The 20,006-nt window shown below is 61.6% G+C and overlaps 1 protein-coding gene and 1 long non-coding RNA gene across 5 annotated transcripts in view; one reads left to right on the forward strand and one right to left on the reverse strand.

Annotated features, from left to right (window-relative positions):
• The window catches only part of RBM19 (RNA binding motif protein 19), a 151,793-nt gene that overhangs the window by 51,923 nt on the left and 79,864 nt on the right, over positions 1-20,006 (reverse strand). For 3 of the 4 annotated variants that reach the window (XM_027044324.2, XM_027044325.2, XM_027044326.2), the window contains one exon: positions 5,305-5,410. In XM_027044324.2, coding sequence (XP_026900125.2) covers positions 5,305-5,410 — 106 coding nt within the window. Of the gene's footprint in view, positions 1-5,304; positions 5,411-8,277; positions 8,710-8,876; positions 9,005-20,006 lie in introns of those variants that run through there. The other variant, XM_053206699.1, reaches the window with a different exon arrangement.
• LOC128312517 (uncharacterized) lies at positions 227-2,634 on the forward strand. The gene is made up of 3 exons (XR_008291917.1): positions 227-648; positions 764-993; positions 1,250-2,634. It is a non-coding gene; the product is annotated as an uncharacterized LOC128312517 (long non-coding RNA).

Below are 20,006 nucleotides of genomic sequence, written 5' to 3' on the forward strand. Positions count from 1 at the left end.
TGGGCTTCGGGGACGTGACTCCCCTTCTCAGTGTTCGCGGCCCCCTCGCTCCCAGGGGGCGCTGGCCCCTGCGGACCCTGCTGTGCTCCCACGGGCCCCACGGAACCTGCCCGACTCCCTTCTTACCCTCGATGAAGCAAGCGTGTGTTGAGCTCACGCCAGTGATGATCTGACAGCGGTCACCGTTTACGGGGCGGGCAAGATGGCCCGGCCCTGTGCAGGCCCCACCGGGTGCCGGGCAAGGAGGCGTCCCTGCCTTGAGAGGCTCCGTCTTGCCCCCTCACGGTCCCCCTCTCTCCGCCACAGGTCTGATTTCGGCAGAGCTCTCGAGGCGACAGCACGGGCGGGGCCAGGCCCGGGCCCCGTGTCCATGTCGCACCCCCCCCCCCCAGCACCGTGCAGAAGCGGGAACCGGGAAGGGACGCATTAACCGGTGCGACCCCACAATTAAAGCTGCGGCTGTTTACCACGGTGAGAACAGCTCTGCCTGCCAACGCCAGCCGCCATCACATCTCCCTACTGCCGGCTCCCCCCAAGTGTTTATTTAAGCCAACACATTGCTCTGCTAATTGGATAACATTCCACGTGAAAATAGACCTTTTAAAACAACAGCAGCGGCGGCAAATAAAAACAGCCACAACTGCAAAAGTACAAAGGCACGGCGGGCTCGGGGAGGGGAAATTAAAGGCGCCTGCATGGGGAAAAAAATTAATATTCCGGTTTCCGGGCTGAGAGTCTATCCTTCCCGTCCCTTCTCTTCCAGGCTGGCCTTCCTTTCCTCCTGCAGGACCAGCCTGCTCTGCGCAAAGCGGGAGGTGGGGGCAGCTGCTAAACAGAAGCCCGGTGGCTACCGGTGGCCTCTCTGGGGCCAGGCTGCTTCGGGCTCGGGAGGGCTGGACTCGTGTGCTCATGGGCCCAATGCCGGGGCGCTCACTCTTCTGGGCGCGCCCCCAAGAGATGTTCCGGCCCCTCCCCCTGAAATGGCTCTAATTGGTGAGTCGTCCTCTCCCCTGGGTGCTGGGGTGGGCAGTAGCGGGCATGCTGAGGACAGGAGGGGCCGGCACTCAGCTCAAGCGAACGAGCAGACGAGGCGGGGAGCGCCCTGGACGCACGGGCTGTGGCAGCTGGTCAGCATGCAGAGTTACCCAGCTCTGCCCGGTTCTGGCTGCATGACCCCGGCTGACCGACGTCACCGCTCTGAGCCTCAGTTTCCCCACGTGTCCAATGCCACCTACCACTCACCTCCTAGAGTCCCGGGAGGACAAGACGTGACAAACGCAAACGCCCAGCAGCCAAAGACAGGCTTCTAGAAGTTGACGGTTTTGATCACCGCCAAGATGCTGCCCTTCCGGAAACATCAGGGCCCAGAGAGACACGGGGGCACCTGAGACAGGGAGACAGCCGTGCACATAAGTGCAGACCCAGGCCACCCGGGGAAGACCACTGCATTTGGGATGGCTTGCGTCCTTGACTTCCACTCTTCCCTCATCAGCCTCTGTCCTGCCCCCCTCCACCTCGAGGGAGTAGGTTCTTTGGAAGACATCGCCTCACCACCCCGAGTTTTAGGGAACACGGGCACTTTCAGAGGGCCTAGGACTCCGAGGGCTGACAAACGACCTAGGAAGGGGGAACGTGCCAGCTCACCGAGGCCGTGATGAGGGTAGACGGGTCTCCTCCAGCTTAGCGCCTTGGCCCCGGGGGCCAGCGCCAGGCTTTGCGGGGATCGGTCCACGGGGCTCTGCAGTGGCTGCACAGACAGAGCTCGGCGGCCGTGCGGAGACCGGGAGGGACTCATGCAAATCTCCTGCCCGATTCCCGGGGCCGCTGCAGGATGGGATGAGACAGTGCGCGTGTGGTGTATGTACCACGTAAAAGCCGGTGCGGTCGGTCGCAGGGGCCTCTGACTATTGTCATCAGTTGCCTGGTTACCCTGAGCTCTGCCACGACAGCCTCTGCGGAGCCTCGTGCTAGGATTCTCTTCACGGTTTGGGGGTGTGCGCTTGCCCCAGAGGGTCCTGACGGATGACAAAGTCCCTGATGATGCACGGGCGGGGTGGAAGGCAGTGTCGTGGAGGAAGGTCGGAGGACTCAGGGTGCAGGGTGCAGGGACGGCGCAGATGGGCAGGCTGCCGAGGGGCTGCCTCGAGGGGCGGACCGGGGCTAATTCTCACCTCGGCCAGCTGGTGAAGGGGGCTGGCTGATGCCGGGGAAGGAGCACGGTCCTGGGAGCCAACGTATCTGGGTCCCGGCCCCCGGCCAGACACTATCAGTTTCTCCACTGCTTCCCAGACTCAACACGGAACGCCCAGCTATCCGTTACCCTCTCCCTTCTCCCTTCTCCCCTGGTACCAACCCCCCCATTTCACCCTCCCCTCCCCTCCTCCTTTCCTCCCATCTGAGCACGGCCCGGGGCCCCCAGGAGAGGCTCTGATGCCAGGTTCCCGCGTGGCCGATGCCAAGAGTGACGCCTTCCATCCCCACGGAGGGTGTCCTGCCGGGCACTGGGAGTGAACCCCCTCGCGAGGGGTGCAGGTGGGTCAGGCAGGGATCAGTCAAGCTCCGGAAAGGCTTCTGAAGGAGGAGGACTCCTCCTTCCCCGAGTGCTTCCGAAAGAGGACGGCCACTTAGGGGGAGCACTCCCACCAATTCCTTCTGTGGGAGTAAAGGTCTCGGGGTGCTCTCCTCAGCGTCTCCCTGCGGCCTCGCACCCTGTCTTCGGACTCATGGCCCCCCACCCCTCCGAGCCGGCTCGACACGTGCGGCAGTCAGAACCGCGTTCATCGACGTGCAGTGCGCGCGGCCCCCTGGGTCTGTGGCGGGTGCTGGCCGTGCCACTCGGAAGACAATGAGGTTCTCCAGACAGACACGGAGAAGGAGAGGGAGGCACAGCTTCCCCGGGAGGCAAAAAGAGCAACGTCCTGCTGGGTCCACGCCGTGTGAGGGCCGGCTCGCACGCTGGCGGGCACGCGGGGCCCCGGTCCTCATGCGCCCAGAGGAAGGGCTGCGGCGGGGACGCAGGAGCCCGGCCGCCGCCTGTGGGAGGCGAGGGGCAGAGGGGCCAACCCGGAGGGGCCGCGGGCTGAGTCCCTGCTGTCCTCGGCCGCCCTTTCTCCTCCTGGAGGCCAGAGCGGAAGGCGGGGAAGGGGACGGAGGGAGAGGAGCCACCTCCGTGGCTCCCCGGGCGCCGTGCCGGCCTTCGGAAGTCACGTCTGCGGCCCGGCTCTGGGGCCGAGCACCGCCCCGTCTACCTGAGGCGCCCCTCCTGCCCCGGCGATCCCGGGGAACGAAACTGCCACTGACCGCGTCCCGGCAACGCGGCCACTGACGCTGGAGGCTGGGAGCCCACGCGGGGTCTGAGCCTCCAGCCCCAGGAGCCACATCGGTTGGGACACCAGCCCCAGCCCTGGAGAGAGGCCGCCGTGTGTGCAAGGGACACGCCCTCCAGCCGGGGGGCTCCGTCCTACCCCTCCTCCTTCTGAGAGCATCTCCCTTGTCACCACCGCCACCCTCCTCCTCCCGGGGCCAGCGCCACTCCGCGGCGGCCCACCCAAACCTCCCTACAGCTTGGGGAGGAAAATCCTCTCGCTGTCTCGTAAATGTCGCGGAAGCTGAACCACGCAGAACGCGGGTCAGTCGCTTGCCCGAGGTCCCTCGGCAGACAGGGGCAGTGCCAGGGTCCCGACTCAGGCCGTCTGGCTTCAGAGTCTGTGCTCCACCAACGAGCCCCCTCATCAGGGGCCTCTCTTGCGGGTGAGGGGTGAACCCCCTGCTCTTTCTTCCCTGGTCGCAATCTCACGCGGGAACCCTGAGAGCAAACAGGCGACCAGAGCTCTGTACCCTCACCGCCCAACCCCCCAGAGTCCCCCCCTCCCCAGCAGGGTTAGGGTTAGGCAGGCTGGGGAGGAAACACTGGCCTGCACCTCCCTTCCCTCTGTCTGGGGTGAAGGCACCCCGGCTCTCGACGGACCAGGGCCGGTGGGAAGGGGGAAGAAACAACTCACTTGTCTCCAGCACTATGGGCCAGGGTTTCATGCGCACCGTCAGATGAGGAAACCGAGGCACGGGGCAGGGCTAGGGGAGCCCAGCTGCCAGCAGGAAGGTGCTCCGGACGGCTACCCTCGTGGCTCCCCTCTGAGTGCATGCGGGTCCCCCCCCCCCGCCCCCCAGAGGTGCCCGCGTGCCGCACGCAGGGGGTGACGCCGCGGACAGGAGGCAAGGGAAAGGCTGCCAGCCGAGAAGAAAGGAGAGCAGATGTCCGGACAAACGCAGCCACGTGTGGACAAAACAGGCACTTGAGTTCACGACGCTGAGACAAAGGTGGCTGGCGAGGCTCCCTGAGGTCCCGGGAGGGCCCTCCGTGCCTGTGCGTGTTCCCAGGGCCCACAAAGGCCGCAGCTGTGTCCCCGAGATGTCACCTCCGGCTCCGCCCACTGGGCCTCTGGCAACGGCAGCTCGCTAAAGGCCGACGGGTGTGATTCTAACAAATAACTCTGCTTTGCCCAGGGAGGTCTCGTGAGAAGCACAGGGGGTCCCAGTGTGGGTGAGGCCCGCCCTTCGCTTCCCCCAGACCCCTGACGAGAGGGGAGGCCGCCGGAGGGAGAAACGCGCAGGCTCCTGAGGGAGCCCTGGGGATTCAGTGGCCGCGAACACAGCCAGACCCCCCCCCCGACCACACAGCCTCTGCGCTCCCACATCTGCTGCCGGGCTGGGCCCAGCACCCACCGCCGCCGCGCTGCGCCCGGCCCAGATCGCGACAGGCCGCCTTGCTTCGGAAACGGGAGGCCTTCTGCCTCCTAGGAGAATTCTGGAGAATTCTGTACCTGTGCCTCTGCACAGCAGCCCCTGCCTGGGCAGACCTTGCCTGTAAGCAGCCCAATTGGCAGGCCCCGGCCGCAAGCGGGAAGATGAGGACAAGACACATGTCCCCGTGGGAGCCTCCTCTCCCAGGGCCGCCCCCCTGGACCCTGCCTTCGGGGGGCGCTCACAGCCGGGAGCTCTGGCTGACCTGGGGAGGCCTGGGAAACCCGCTCACTCCCCCACTTTGTATCCCAGGTTCCTGCTTCTGTCACGTGAGCGGGCGAGGGAGGGAGGGAAGGAGGGAGGGGGACACAGGTCTGCCCCCTCCTCCAAACAAAACCCAGGGTCTTGCCTTCCCAGGGAGTTGCACAGATTGGTGGGGTCAGGGAAAGACCGGGAAAACCCCACGGGGCAGGGACATGCCCACATCTGTTAAGGCGTTTCGCTGCTTCTACAAGGGGGCCCGGAAGGCAGGTGGGAGAGTGGGGGGGGGGGGCACTGCCTCACCTTTGCATCCTGCTTCGTGAGGAAGTCCACAAAGCCGAACCCTCGGTGCGAGCCTGTCCCGCTCATCTTCTTCGGCAAGCGGACGGTCTTCAGCTCCCCGAAGGTGCTAGGGACAGAGGGCAAAGCACAGGAGAGCTAAGAACCGGGGCCCACAAAGGGGCTGGGGTGTGTGCGTGAGGGCAGGACCAGCTTACACACTCATCCCCTCTGGTTAGAAAAGACAAGTGCTCGCAGGTGCACCCGTGCGCGCACGCACACGCACCGTAAACTGGTGTCGCCTCCCCCACCGGCCGGCTCGCGCTCGGGGCGTGCCTGGCCTTCTCCTTTCCGATCCCGGCCTTCCCGCTGGGCAGGGAGGGATGATGGGGTTGGAGACACGGATGCAGAATTTCCAGTTCCTCTGACAGGCTGGCACCCTCGGCCTCCCTTCGCCTGTGGGGCTGAGGATCTGGCAGGAGGCCTGAGTGGGCTGGGGGAACGCAGCCCCACACAGGCAGGGCCAGGGCCCGGGATCCGGACGCGGGAGGAGGGTCTCCTGACCTGAATCCGCCTGCACGGCTGAGCCGAGCACACAGCAAGCTTGCGCTGAGCAAGCAGGATGAGCCTCTTCTCCCAGCCCCGGGACGCGGGGTGTCTCCTCAGTGCTCCCCGCGGGAACCAGGCGCCGCGACTCCCTCGAAACCCCACCTCCCCTACCTCCGAGCTTTAGTTTTGAGATCTGCTAAGCCAAAATCAGGCAAAGCTCTAGGGAAGAAAATGTCGCGCCGCCCCCCCCCCCCGCCCCAGTCAGGGATCAAACAGGTAAACACAGCTCGGACCATCCCCTGCCCTCCCTCACCCCAGCCCCGGAACCGGCCTCTCCTCCCAGATAAGCGTTTGAGAGATTCCCGGACAAAAGGATCAGGCCTGCCTGGCCCTCCTGTCTCACTTCCCAGGCCCAACCCCACCCTCACGTCCGTTTATCAAATATGTATGCACAAATCGCTGCCAATAAATATTTAATGTGCGCGGCGTCTGAAGAGCTGTTATTGTATTTGGATATCTCCACACACTTGCGGGCGCCCGGGCACACACACACGCGGGCTCAACGGCCCAGGATGCTTCAGGGCCAAAGACCGATTGGGTGAAAAACACAGTAAAGGCCGTAAGCCCTCGTGAAATGATATAAGCTAAATCCGAGGCGTTAACCCGCGGCCCTGCCAGCATGACCAGGCATCGGCCGGCCCAATTTCCGAAGGCAGGATGGTGGGTAAATGCGGCATTATGAATCCTCAAAATGGATCTGCACGTCTGCCCGCGGCTCCCCCCAGGCTGGGGAGAGGGCCAGCCTCCCGGGGAGGGGAGGGGCTGGAGGGGGCAGGCGGTGGGGCCCTGTCGGTCTGCCCGCCCGGCTGAGGCTCTCTGGCTCCTTCAGGCGGCAGGGCTGGGGCCCAGGGGCTGGGCAGGTGGGGACAAGCAGGAAGGTGAGGTGGGAGGGCTGAGGAGTCCAGCCTGCAAACCCTGCTTTATTGTGCCACCTAAAGGCCGACACAGCCCATGACAGACAGACGCGGCCTCTCCTCCTCCGCGGGAGCCCCGGGGCCTTGGCCAGGGCGGGCGGGCAGGGGGATGGCGGAGCTTTCTCGCAGGCTCGTTGGGTAAACGGTCCTTTGGCTCCGGGTGCTTCAGAGGGACACGGGGGTGCTGCAGGGAGGGTGTGCCTGAAGGGCACGAGGACCAGACCGCGACAGCAGTCAGACTGGTAAGAGAAGGCCTCGGTGAGCACCCATGTGCCCAGGCCGTGCGGGGTGCCGTACTGACAAGGGTGCGGACCCCCCGATGGGTGTGGGGGTCCTCCCTCCTCCCTGCCCCAGGCTCCTGCCGGCCGTGGCGGGCTCGCCGTGCCTCTCAACCAGGGCACTGGTGTGGACACCAGGGTGCCCTCTGCCTCCCCCTGAGGCTGGATGGAGCTCAGCTCTGCAACAGCAGAAGCCACATCTATCTTGCTTATCAGGGGCTGGCTCAGTGGGATGAACAAGCAAGAACACAGGAGCCCCGGACCGCAGACATGACCACCCGTACCTAGCCGCCGACACGCACGGGGACGTGCCGAGGACTGCGTGAAAACAGACCACGCGGTACGTACGAACAGCACCGAGGTGAATTAGTCTCCCCACCTCCATTTTACAGATGGGGAGACTGAGCTCAGGGAGGCAGCAGCTCCTGTTAGCAAGTGGCAGGGTTAGGATGCGAATCCGGGCGGGTCTGATGTTAAGCCGGAGCTCTCTTTGCACTGCACAGCATTCGGTTTGCCTCCAACTGTCTGGACGGGGGCCGTCCACTTTCAGGAGTGGCGGGGGCATGGGGGGGGGGGGTCCTCTTTCGGGGGTCTGGCCCCCCCGTCTGGCGTAGAGCTGGAAGGGGGTGGCTAGGAAGGGCTTGCTCGGACTCCCGTGGATCCGGTGACTCACCCGAGACCCCAGGGCTAGAGAGGGCGACTGAGTCCCAGTTCCTCCCACTCACGCCATGTGCCAGCCTCCTGCCTCTGCCCCCACGGATTACCATCCTGTCCCTCGATGGTCCCCGGTGGCCTCTGCCCAGGTCTCCCCGTAGCCCTGATTTCTGGCGAGTTGGCCCATGTGAGCGTGTGCGTGAGAGAGGGAGGGGGAGGGGAAAACGGCTGAGGTTAATTCTTCCCTCTGCCGCGCACTGCAAGCTGTGGACGTTCTGTGCATGGCAAGCAGCCGAGGGTCTGGAGAAAGGCAAGGAAAATAATTAAAAGGTGGAGAGAAAAGCTGATGAGGAGAGGCGGAAGGCGGTGTGCTTACGGGGCCGGGAGGACGTGGCACTGAGAGCTTGGCGCGGGGTGGGGGGGCGGGGTGCACGGCAGAGGGGTGCCCTTGGATCCACGAGGGACCACGTGCAGAGATCCAAGGGGGGGCCTTGGGGAGGTCACAGCCCTTGTCTGCACACGTGAAATACTGTGTCCAAAGGCCCTGGTCCTTTCGGAAATCCCTAGTCCTTTCCAGGGCTCAGGGACATGGTTATGTGAACGTGTTTCTCCCTCCCTTCTGAGAACGGCACCAGAGAGAGCTGAGGCTGAAGGGGCAGCTGCAAGATTAGGGTTCCATCTTAGAAGGAACTCCCCAAGGCCCGGGAAGCCCCGAGATGAACAGGCAAGGCTTCAAGACACGGTTGTTGCTGCCGAGGCCCCAGGCGCCGATGCCCGAATGCCTGTGGGATGCTCGGCCTTTTACGGACAGACTCCAGGGGCGCCTGGGTGGCTCAGTTGAGCGTCCGACTGCGGCTCGGGTCGTGATCTCGCAGTTCGTGGGTTCGAGCCCCGCCTCGGGCTCTGTGCCGACAGCTCGGAGCCTGGAGCCTGCTTCGGATCCCGTGTCTCCCTCCCTCTCGGCCCCTTCCCCGCTCACGCTCCGTCTCTCTCTGTCTCTCAAAAATAAATAAACATTAAAAGAAAAATTTTGAATACAGTTTCCAGGCGTCATGACTGGAGGGCAGTAACGTCGCTGTCTCTGTTTCCCCAGGTGAGAAAACCAGCGGCCAGGAGGCCCAGCGACCTGTCCACGTCCCACGGCCAGGCGGGCGCTTTCTCACGGCTGCTGCTCCTCCGGCCAGAGGACAATGCTGGGGAAGGTGGATGGTCCTGGCTGCTTCTATCACTGCGCGGGATAATATAAGGCTGATGCTAATGATCTCGCAGCTATATCGAAAGAGAATTAAAAAGAAAAAAAAAAAAAAAGGTTGGGGGGGGGAAATCGATGAAGTACCTTTAGCTCCTTGGAGATAAGCGATATATAAATACCAGCCATTATTAAGGTTCTTATCTGACAGGAAGGTCCACGGAGCCATTTTTAAGAGTGGCTTTTGAAGGGAGTTCTGCACGCCACCCCCCACCCCGACCCCCGTCTCCTGGGAGCAGAGGCCGCTGCCTGGGGGAGGCCGGGCAGGGCCGCCAGGGGACAGAGAGGGAGGAGAATCACAGGGCACCCAGGAACTCCCCCCAGCCCAGACCCTGCCGCTCGGGGAAGGAGACGCGCACGCTCCCCACTGTGTAGATAATAGAAACCACAAAATAGCAATTACTGTATCAGAAGCTGTGAATACAGAGGACATACCGGGCTTTTAAACACGGCCCTCCTTCCCTCCCCCACCCGCTCACACTTCATAACAAACTCGCACCTCACTTTTCCAATTATTTCATTCACCTTGGGTTCACCAATTACTCCCCCACGCGGCGGCCCCCCCCCCCCCCCCCCCCCCGCCGCACCCAGAGCGCACGGCTGCCGGCAGACCGGTCGGTGGGTTTGCCACAACCGGAGTTTGTTGTCACGTTTCTAATTTCTTCCCAGGCGGGTAGGGGTGGGAGGGGGGAGAGGGGAGGAAGGGGTGGGAGGGGGGCGCGAGGTGTTGAGCAAGGCGAGCCAATTACGCCCGGTAAACAGGTCTGGGCATGCAAATCATGTCTGCACACAGGCCCGAACGCAGGCACAATATGTGTGCGTGTGTGTGTGCGTGTGTGCATGCGGGGACGTCCTCCCTCTGCACACGCTGCACACCCCGTGGCCGGACCACAGCCCTGGCCGGCGACTGCTGGGGCCCTCTGGCTGTGCTACTGAAAACGGGTGAATCATCCGCTCCCTCCTTGTTTGAGGCGACGGGATCAGGAGGAAGGAGTGAGAAAAGAAAGGTGAGGGGGAGGCAGACAGAACCCTCCAGAGATGCACAACTTGACAGCTGTACAGCTGCTCTGGTGCCTGGGTTCCGGGGCTTAATGAGAGGGCTGGGAGGCAGCCCGACCCTCTGGCCTGCACGCTGACACCAAGTGGGGGTTGGGCACACCTTGACAAAGAGCCCAGGCCCCTCTGTTCCCAGGATGTGCGTCCTTTCCGCCTCCCTACTTAGCTCTGCCGGAAGAACCGGCAATCCCAGCAGAAGTGCTGAGTCACGTGGGGAACTTTGTTGGCATGACTTCTCTTCCACCTGCGCTCAGTGCACTGCTGAGGGGAAAAAAAGAATCAGCCGTCACCCGACGGACGCAGAGTCAGACAACAGTGTGGTCGCAACAGGACGAAGGGGCGGTTTGCGGTTAAGAATACGCCCGAAGCTTCCTTCTCTTCCTTCTGGAGGGAAGAAGAAAGGGCTCAATCTCTTGGCCAAAAAAAAAAAAAAAAGAAAGAAAGCCTTTCAAATAGAGCCCCTTTTGCAACACGCACAGCACATCCATCCGTTCCCCCAGCACTCCAGGCTACGAGCCCCTCGGCATGTTAAACACCTGCTGTACAGGATCTCACGGCAGCCGCGTGAGCGAGGCACGGCTGCTCCCGTTTGACAAACGGAGCAGATGGGGCTGAGAGAAGTCACGTGATTTCTCCAAGGACGCTCAGCCAGTCGTTGCGTACCACAGGGGGCGACGGGTCTGGCCCCAGGTCCCGTAGGCGGCAATGAGCCGCGCTGGGCTCAAGGTGGGCGGCCTGTCCCCTCGCGCCTCTGATCACGCAGGGCTTACGGGTGCTGTCTGGTGGACCAACAGCCAGCTAAACGCTCCCTGTGTGCCGGGTACTCGGAGGGAGGCAACAGTGGGCCAGACACCAGCCTTGGTCTCAGGGGACGCTCGCCTGACGGGGAAGAGCCGGCAGGCGGGCGGCGGGCCCCTCTCTGCCCTGCCGAGGCAAGGAGAGACAGGCCACCTCGAGGCAAACCCCTCCCTCCGTCCACGTTAGGTGATGTCTGCAGTACCGTGAGGCTGCGGGACAGGACCCATCACCCCAACCCCCCAGCCGGGGCGTCCAAACCAAAGCCTCTGATCCAGGCAGCCTTGTCCGATCCTCCAGCCTCACAAACGGGGAAGGAAGGCTAATCCAACAACACTGGCTTTCCTCCTGCTCCTGAAGCCACCAAACTCAAGCCAACCTCAGGACCTTTGACCTCACCCTTCTTGTTACCTGGACCTCTCCTTCCCTAGACGTTCCCACAATCAACTCCTGCCCGTCATTCGATTTCTGCTCAAATGCCACCTTTCCAAAGAGGCCATTCGGCTGAATGTTCCCCACCCCCCCTCGCCCCCCTCGCCGGCCACTGTCCCACCTGCGCACCGAGGGAATGGCTTGTTTCCTTGTCCTTGCCCTCCCTCTTCTAGAAACAGAAAGAACACTCTGAGACGGCAGAGGTCGTGCCTCGCACACACGCCCACCATCCGGGCCCCCACCCGGCCCTCCCTGACCTCAGGTCCCTATCCTCCCTGTGCCTGTGCTGTTGTGGCCACGCAGTCACGTGTGGGGGCAGGACACTCAGTCCTTCTGTCCTCAGGACGCGTCTTCACGGGCCACAGCCACAGCTTATTACAAGGAGCGTTTGGCCCCCGGGGCCAGCGCCCCTCCCCAGGTATCCACATCCACCCCTTCGACTGCGGTGAAGAAACAGCAGGAAGTACAGATGGGGCCGACTCAAGTAGTTACGAGGGGACGGGTCCCTAGACTGGGAGGTTCAGAAGCGAGCCCTGCTGGGTAAGGGCGGACGCAGGTCCGTGCAGACGGCCTCGGCCAAGGGGCGGGCACGGGCAGGCAGGCTCGCGGCGGCTGCTCCCCCCCCCCCCCGAAGGCTGCCTGGTGAGCAGAGACACGCTGTGGTCTGGAGCCTCGTGGGGCACGGGCTCTCGGGGACATTTAGCGGACGCAGACTGAGGCGTGCAGCTTCTTCCTCTTTTGTTCTCGCTCGCTCTCTTGTTAAAGGGTGGCTGTTAGGCTGAACTTTTCCAATTACTCACCACTCATCACGGTGAGAGCCGGATGTGGAAAGGTTACCTGCTCACCATCGGGAGCCAGCCTTCCTTTCATTTTTGCCTCTTGGAGGCTGAAAAATGGCCCGGTTTCCGAGAAAGTGAGAAAAGCGGCGCGGGGAACAGCATTTAGCTTTTCTCAATAGCCTTTCACGGGGTCCTTTCCGGGCAAGCGTGACCCTCTCGTTTTCTAGATGAGGAATCCTGGGGAGGAGCAGTTAAATGGTATCTCTGAATCAGAGCTGGGGCCTGGGAAATGGAAGGTCTGGCCTGGCTCTGCCCTCACCAGCTGGGTGACCCTGGCTGAGCTGTTTCCAGGCCGGACTGATGAATGGGGAGGAGGGCAGGGGAGAGGAAGGGAAGATGGAGAGAGAGAGAGAGGACACATGGGCACAGGGGAGGGGAGTCTGATCTGCCCTAGGTTCAGGGCCACTGCTCCACCAGAGGGGGCAGGGGCCACTCGGCCCCAGTCTGGATGGCCAGCTGGACACGTGGGCCCAGGAACAGCAGATCTGTTCTTTCCTCTAAACAGGCCTACAGTCGAGATTCTTCTGAGAAATGAGATTTTTAAAAAAGGGTTTTTTTTTTTTTTTTTTAATGTTCTATTTATTTTTGAGAGAGAGAGACACAGAGCATGAGCAGGAAGGGGCAGAGAGAGAGGGAGACACAGAATCCGAAGCAGGATCCAGGCTCCGAGCTCTCGGCACAGAGCCCGACGCGGGGCTCGAACCCACGAACCGCGAGATCACGACCTGAGCCAAAGTCGGAAGCTCAACCGACTGAGCCCCCCAGGCGCCCCTGAGAAGTGAGATTTTTAAATACTGGTAACAAGGCCAAGACATTTGAGACACTGTGTCCCCAAATCAAATGAGCAGACGCACCTGTGGGCTTGCCCGATCATCACCGCCACATCCGGGTCCTGGTCCCAATGTGGTTCCAAGAGATGGGAAGGGGTGGTCTACTTCCAAAGTGACAGAATTGCCTCACCTCCGTGTTACCCAGGACCGGGTGCCTCCCGGTGCCCTGTGGCCCAGGGGCCCTCTTGCCGGCTTGTGTTCACGTAACGTGACCCATTTGGGGTTCTAAGCTCCTTGAGCTGGAGAGGTCTTGCCGGGGTGGTTTGCTCTACGGCATCGACCCCAGGCACCGACAGTCTGTGGCCACACCTGCCCTGAACGAGCACCGGTCACCGCCCTCCAGGACCCGTACCCGGACTTGAGGCGTGGTAGGAATTTGAACGTGCCTCGTCCTTCGTGCGCTACGGGTCCTTCATTCGCTCAGCAACGACTTCCTGAACGTGTACTGGGCTCTGAGCGGCAAAAGAGCAGCGGCCCAGACGCGCTCTGGCCTCCACCGGCCGCAGCCTCTTCCTTCCTTCCTCAAGGATTGTAAGCCGGTGGTTTCCTTTCTTTTTTTTTTTTTTCTCTCTCTCTAATCCCGGAGCGATGCGTTGAGCATTCATCTCCGATATTCGTACGCTTTTGATTCGGAAACGTGTACATATCGCTGTTCCACTACATATGTATGTCTTTAAATACTGAAATATTAGAAGACTTGAAAGGATGAGATAAAAAGTAAGTAGAAATGGAAATTCTAATGTTTTTCTCCTGTTCCTCCAACTGGCTGTCATAGGCCGTGTTTTGGGGGGGGGGGGGGGCGTCACACCTTTTGAAGGCACACAACGGGCCCAGCGGTGTTGAGTTTATTCCACGGATAACTGGAGGCCGTCCTCAGCAACCCGTGAAGCAGGAGTTACGCACCTATGTTACATATGGAGAAATTAAGGCTCAGTCTGCTTAAGGGATTTGAGGGAAAACTCACAAGGCTATATAGTCAATGGCAGAGCCAGGACTCAACCTTAGGCCTAATGAAATTCTAAAGCCTGTGCTCTTAACCGTGGCCTTGCAAGAGAGGGGGTCCATCTGTGCATGGCTGAAGGATTTAAGAAGCAAATGAAGGCTGAATAGTGTCTGCTAAACCTGAGTAGAGTCCTTAGAAAATGTCATAAAAATAGTTTTAAGGTAAGAGGCAACTTTTTAAGAATGATTTTTCAAACCAGTCCTGAAAGATAGTCATAGGTACTTTATGGAAAAAAGGCTCCTGGAATTAAATAAATTTGAGAGCTGTCTGGTTCAAGAGACTTTCGCAAGCTTCTCTGCTGCAGACCTTGTCAGTGCCTTGGAGGTCCTAGGTACATGCAAGATGGATCTGGAAGTGAGAGGGAAGACCTGGTATTTTTCAAACTCATCTGGCAACTGAACCCCTCCGGCCGCCAACAGGAAAACCTATTAGCATCTCTCAGAATGCAGCTGGGAAATGTAATTTGGGAGATGGAAAGGCATGTAGTAACCATGGAAGGCCCGAGCACTCACACGGGGGTGAAGCCGCTAACTCGCCAGGGGCTCTGAGCGGTGAGGAGCTGCTGCAGGGGGTCTGGTTTCAACGGCGAGGGGCCAAGTTCCCGCATCAGTGAAAGAACAGAAGCACGGGGTCAGATGTGGGTTCAGATCCCAGCCCTACACCTGACGTCCCCTTTCTGAGGCTCAGCTCCGGCACCTGAAAAATGATCATCCCGCCCTACGAGGCTGCTGGACCCAGGGTTCCTGGCGTAGAACGGGAATGAAGAAACGGAAGCTGGTGTCGGCAACGCCCTTGACCATAAAAAGGATCCGCAGGCGTGCCAAGCAAGGGACGGCTTCCAAGCCCTGCGGCGTTTCAGGTCGGAGCTAGAAGGAGCCCGCTGGGCCGGTCAGGCCCCTCCTGGCGGACCCCAGGGGTTTCTAGCCGAGAGCTGCCGTGGGACAGCCAGATGGGACCTTGTGATTCTTGGTGCCCCGAAAAAGGCAGCAATTCTGTCTTCCCCACATGACCCACCAGTTTTACAAGATAATTGGAAGAAACTGTCCCCAGGGAGGCATCCCTCAGCCAGACCCAGGCACCCCCGTGTCCCCTCGGGCGGAGCGAGGCCCCCGGATCAGCCCGTGCTCGGAGGGAGAGGAGCAAGATGCAACCCCTGGCCTGGGGCGCACGTTCTGGTCAGTTCCACGCCTCTGCCGGGGTGAGTTAATGGAATCCACAGTGGCTGCTCTTCCCCACTTTCTCCCTCTCTAGTCTTCAGCTGCCTCAAGTACAGCTAATCCCATTACAAGGAAATAAAGTGGATAATTCAGGCTAATGAAATCGTTACAAGAATGTGGCCAGCCAGAGGTGGACATTCAGAACCAATTTAACACCCTTTGGTGTCATTATCCTCAGTGCAGGAAATGCTGGAGAAGAGGAAGGAAAAAAATGAAAAAGGGAGAAAAAGAAAAGCCCAGCCTCCTTCTTGTTGGCTTAACTCTGGTTGAAGAATGGATCCGCCGCGTATCTTGCTCGTTGTTACCAAGTCCCGTATCTCCACGGTAACCCCAGGGAATATCAAAGCGGGTGGGACGAACCCGGAAGTCACCCGCCGTGGGTAAACCCGCAGACCCCTCCACACCTTTCGTTCTGCCCAAATCTGTTGCTGCTCCGGCAAGGACCACGAAGGGGTGACCCCCTGGGCCCCAAGATACCACCAAACTCTGAAGCCTCTGACGCTGAGTGGGGCAGGAGAAGCCGGGGTGACCTCCCAGGCAAAACAGAGCAGCCGGCAGGACCCTGTCTCAGGTGGGCCTGGGGGGCCGAGCACGGGGCCGCCGTCCCCACTGGCCCACAGCCCCTCATGCCGCCTGCTGCCAGGTCACGTCCAGACCTGCTGGGAAGACGGAATCGAGAAACAGCCACCCAACCTCGGAGCACCCGCTACCCGCACTCGGGTCAGATGGCTCCGACCGGGGGCCGGCTCCTGCCCCTGCCGTGTCGTCACACACTCCGGAAGGGCCCTGACAGTTGCCTTTCCTTTGGATCCATTTCAGGGCTCGGGACCTTAAGGAGGACGGCACCTACCCCGAATCCCCGTCATCTCTAGTCGGTTCCCATCAGCTTGACGCTCTCTTCCAAATGAGTCCTAGGCTGCTCTAACCCCTCAGACTAAGGGCACCAGTCTCCAGTGACCCGGGTCCTAACTGGGGAACACGCATGGCAGGTGGAGAAGAAGGAGGAGGAGGTGAAGGGAAGGGATCCCACAGATGTGAGAACTTCCACTGCGCTCGCGGGGTTGTGTAGAGATCTTAGGTGGCCACGCGGGGCAGAAGGGAGTTACAGTCACTGGGGGTTAGAAGGCTCCCGGGGACGGTCCCCCGCCCAACCCCCCGGTTCTTTGCGCCGAACAGCAGTCCTCAGTAACCAACGCCGCCCTCTACGTAGTGAGCGACAGGAAGGCCTCTGGGGAGACTGAAGACGGGCAGCCTCACAGCCTGCAGGACTTGGGGTGCACCAACACATATGCCCCACTCACGGCCTCTGGGCCCCGCCTCTCCTGACTTCCCTGGAGGAGCACAAAGTGGCACACGTCTATATCCAGGCGAGTCCACGTGATGTCCCGGCAGCAGCTCTAGAAAGGGCTGGGACGGGGGCAGGGGCCCTGGCCGGGTCCAGTGAGCCCTCCTGGGAACACCGATGGGATGGGAGCCAATGCCACGACTCAGGGGCCGAGGACAGAGACTCGGGGAGCCAGGGGCTCGGAGCAAAGCAGGCCGCGTGCTGTCCAGGCCACGCAGCATCTGCCCACTCGCCTAGAAGCCCGAGGACCCAGAAGGAAGACAGGGGGCCCCCAGAACTGACGAGGCCACGACACCCACGCGCTAAGCTTCTGCCCGCAATTCGCGGGCAAGCCGTTGCCCCTGCCCCTGCCCCTTGCCCGCTGAAAGCCTGTTTACTTTTTACTTTACAAACTTGCTCCTCTAACTTTTCATCCCGGAGCAGCTGAGAACGGCAAAGCGGGTAATAGAGGCGGGTGCCTAAACGGCCTCAAGAAGTGACAAGCGACAGGCACGGATCAGACCAGGGGCCCCGCACGCTTTCTCTGTCCAGAGCCACAGAGTAAATATTTTTGGCTTTGCAGCTCCTCAGCTCTGACACTGCAGCAAGTGAGGGGTCACAGGCAGTGTGTACATGAACGGGTGCAGCCGTGTGCCGATAAAACTTGATTTCCCAAACAAGGTAAAGGGGCGGGGGAGGGGGGGGCCTGGTGCCACATGAGCCCTATTTTGCCAACCCCTGAATTAGCCAAAGAAACCCCACCAAAACACGATTCTTTCCTGGCAAGATGCAGCAGTCCGGGCCTGTCACGTGTTGGGAACCCGACGTGGGGCTCGATCCCACGAACCATGAGATCACGACCTGAGCTGAAGTCAAGAGTCAGGTGCTTAACCGGCTGAGCCGCCCGGGCGCCCCTGCTTCTGGCCACTCTTGTGACCCAGATCGTAGACACCACTGGGCACAAGAGCCAGAGGGCGGGGAGGGGGCCGGTGCTGGCTGGTGCCAGGCCGGATGTGCCACCTTCACGGCTCAGAGCAACCCCACGCGCCGGCAGTCCTCCCGGGGCGAGGGGAGGTCTGTCTGAGGGCTTGCGCCCAGGCCCGTGGAGCTCCCTGACTTCCGGCTCTGCCACCCTGCCCCTGGGGGCACAGCAGCCCACTTCTGCCCTTGAACGAACTCCTCAGGTTCTAGCCGTGCCCGCCGGCCACCGGAAGCCATCAGGCAAACGACGGAGGAAGCAAAGAAGAGGCCGAGGAGATGACAACAGATACAGAGAGCAGCTTCTAAAGAGCTCGGCATTCCAGAGGCTGGGGTGTGCCTCCGAGAGCGGAGGAGCCTCAGCATCTGATCTTCCAGGAAAAAGCCAGGCCTGCGGCCACAGGGGATGACAGCCGAGACATGTCTGCAGGAAGGCGAGAGCGGCGAATCCACAGCGCGGGCCAATCGATGGCAGGCGCTGGAGGCCGTCCTGGGGGCACGGCAGGGGACAGGGGACAGGGAGCGAGGACAGTGATTCATGCCGCTGAGCCTGCCAGCACCGAGGGGGAGGACAGGCGCTCGCCTTGGCTGGGACAAATATTATTTTTAAAAGTCTACGGAAGAAAACAACAATAAAACAACTCAGGCTCGGGGTGGCTGGCGAGTTTTCGGATGCAGGGAGAGGAGGAAAGAGATTTGCGAGAGGGACCGTTTGCTTGGGGCCGAACGAACCCACGCAGAACTCCGCTCGGTCGGAGAACGGGGAGGGGAGGTGGAGAATCAGGTGGTCACCAGAGGCTCAGAGCCACGGGTGTCGAACCCGGGCCACGCGCGGTGTGGGGTCCGGAGGGCGGGTTCCGGGGGGGGGCTGCGGGCGAAGGAGAGGCAGGGACCACAGGGACCGTGAGCATGGGTCCTGCCGTGGAGCATCCGGGTGTGTGGGGTGGGGAGGCGCCTCCCTGATAAGACAGCCCGTTAGGGCCAGACAGGACCTGGGGGCTGGGACGACCGAGGAGCCGCAGGCAGAGGGTGAAGGGCAAAGAGAAAACCCCTTCCCCGGAGGGAAGGAGGCCCCGTCTGCAACAACCACGGTCCCCACGGTGAGTCGAGGAGCCACCCTTTGCAGAGTTCGCGAGGAGGGAAGACATAAATTATCACGTGTCTGGCGACGCACAAAGCCCTCCACACGCTTTGTCGGCTCCCTCGCAGCAGCCAGGAGACGGGCTGCGTGTGCCAATCCGGGCTGTGCCTCTCCTTCCTCGCTTCCCTCCTTGTCCCATCTGCAAGACGAGGGGGCGCGGCCACAGCTTTTCCCGAGGCAGCAGGCCCGCGGTGACCTGGGCCCTGGGGGTGGCCACGCGCTGGGCTGGGCAAAAACAGTCAAAGGTTTCTGGGCCCTCCTGGGGCCGAGTGGGAGGTAATTAAAAGCAGACCCGGTTTCTCCGGCTGCACTCAAGCCCCCGGCAGAACAGAAATTCCGTCCCCATCACGTGCGGGGTTTCCTGCTCCCGGTGGGGAGTTGGCGCCCCGTGTGTGGGGTGGTCCCGACCCCAGCTGGGAGACGTCGGGAGTCCGAAGGCATAGGTGGTGCGTAGGGGTGCCGAGCACAGGCTGGGGGGTCAAGCTGGCACCTCGGCTCGCTCACCTGTAAAATGGGGACAACGGCCTGGTGCTCCACGGAGCTGTGCTAAGGATTAACTGAGATACTACATCTGGGGCACTTCACGGGCAGCTGGGCCCACGGCGAGCGCTCACAAAGAGGCGACGAATGCGGGCATCACGTCAGGCAAGTACGGACAACTGTGCGTGTGCTCTCCTCCGTCTTCCAGATGAGGCGCCCGCCCCGCCTACCTTCAAGGAGCCAAGCCACAGAGGTGGCCCTGGAAGCCCACGGATCGGTGTCCGTCTCCCAGGGGGCTGTCCCTGTGGCCACAGGGACGCTCCTGTCTTGTTTCACCCTCCCCACCTGGACCCAGGGAAGTAGCCCCTGGGCGTGGTTTGCACACTGGGATTCTGGGGGATGATTTCCCTTGAAACAAGGTTCCCCTTGCGGGGGACAACCCCCTTCCCTGCTACGCCAATGACCACGGCTGGGATCCAGGGACATTTACTGAAGGTGCGTGGTAGGGGGGGGGGGTGGGGGTGGGGGTGGGGAGTTACTACGGCAGAGCCGTCACCTGCTCTCCAAATACCCACGGCTCCCACGCCTGCCAGCCCCCGCCGGCAGGTGGAGCCGTGAGGTCCAGACCGGCCTGTGAAGCGTGAGCACAAGGAAGCCTGAGCGTGGCCGTGCGGCTGTCTCTTCCCCCGCCAAGGAGAAGCCCGAAAACCACACGCTGAGCCGCGGGGTTGTTCCCACAGCGCAGAGCCCATCCTGACTAATGCGGGAACGAGGGCAGAAGCGCTTGGGGGCGGGGACCGAGCTGCCTCCGAGCAGGAGCCGAAACGCAAAGCAGAGAAACCCAAGAACGGCAGCCCCTGGGACGGGAGCTCCAGGAGACGCGTCTCCAGAATCCAAGTCTGGTTTGTTCTTCCGTGAAACTGGTGG

This window comes from Acinonyx jubatus, chromosome D3 (assembly GCF_027475565.1).
Source record: "Acinonyx jubatus isolate Ajub_Pintada_27869175 chromosome D3, VMU_Ajub_asm_v1.0, whole genome shotgun sequence".
In the NCBI taxonomy this organism is placed as follows: Eukaryota; Metazoa; Chordata; class Mammalia; order Carnivora; family Felidae; genus Acinonyx; species Acinonyx jubatus.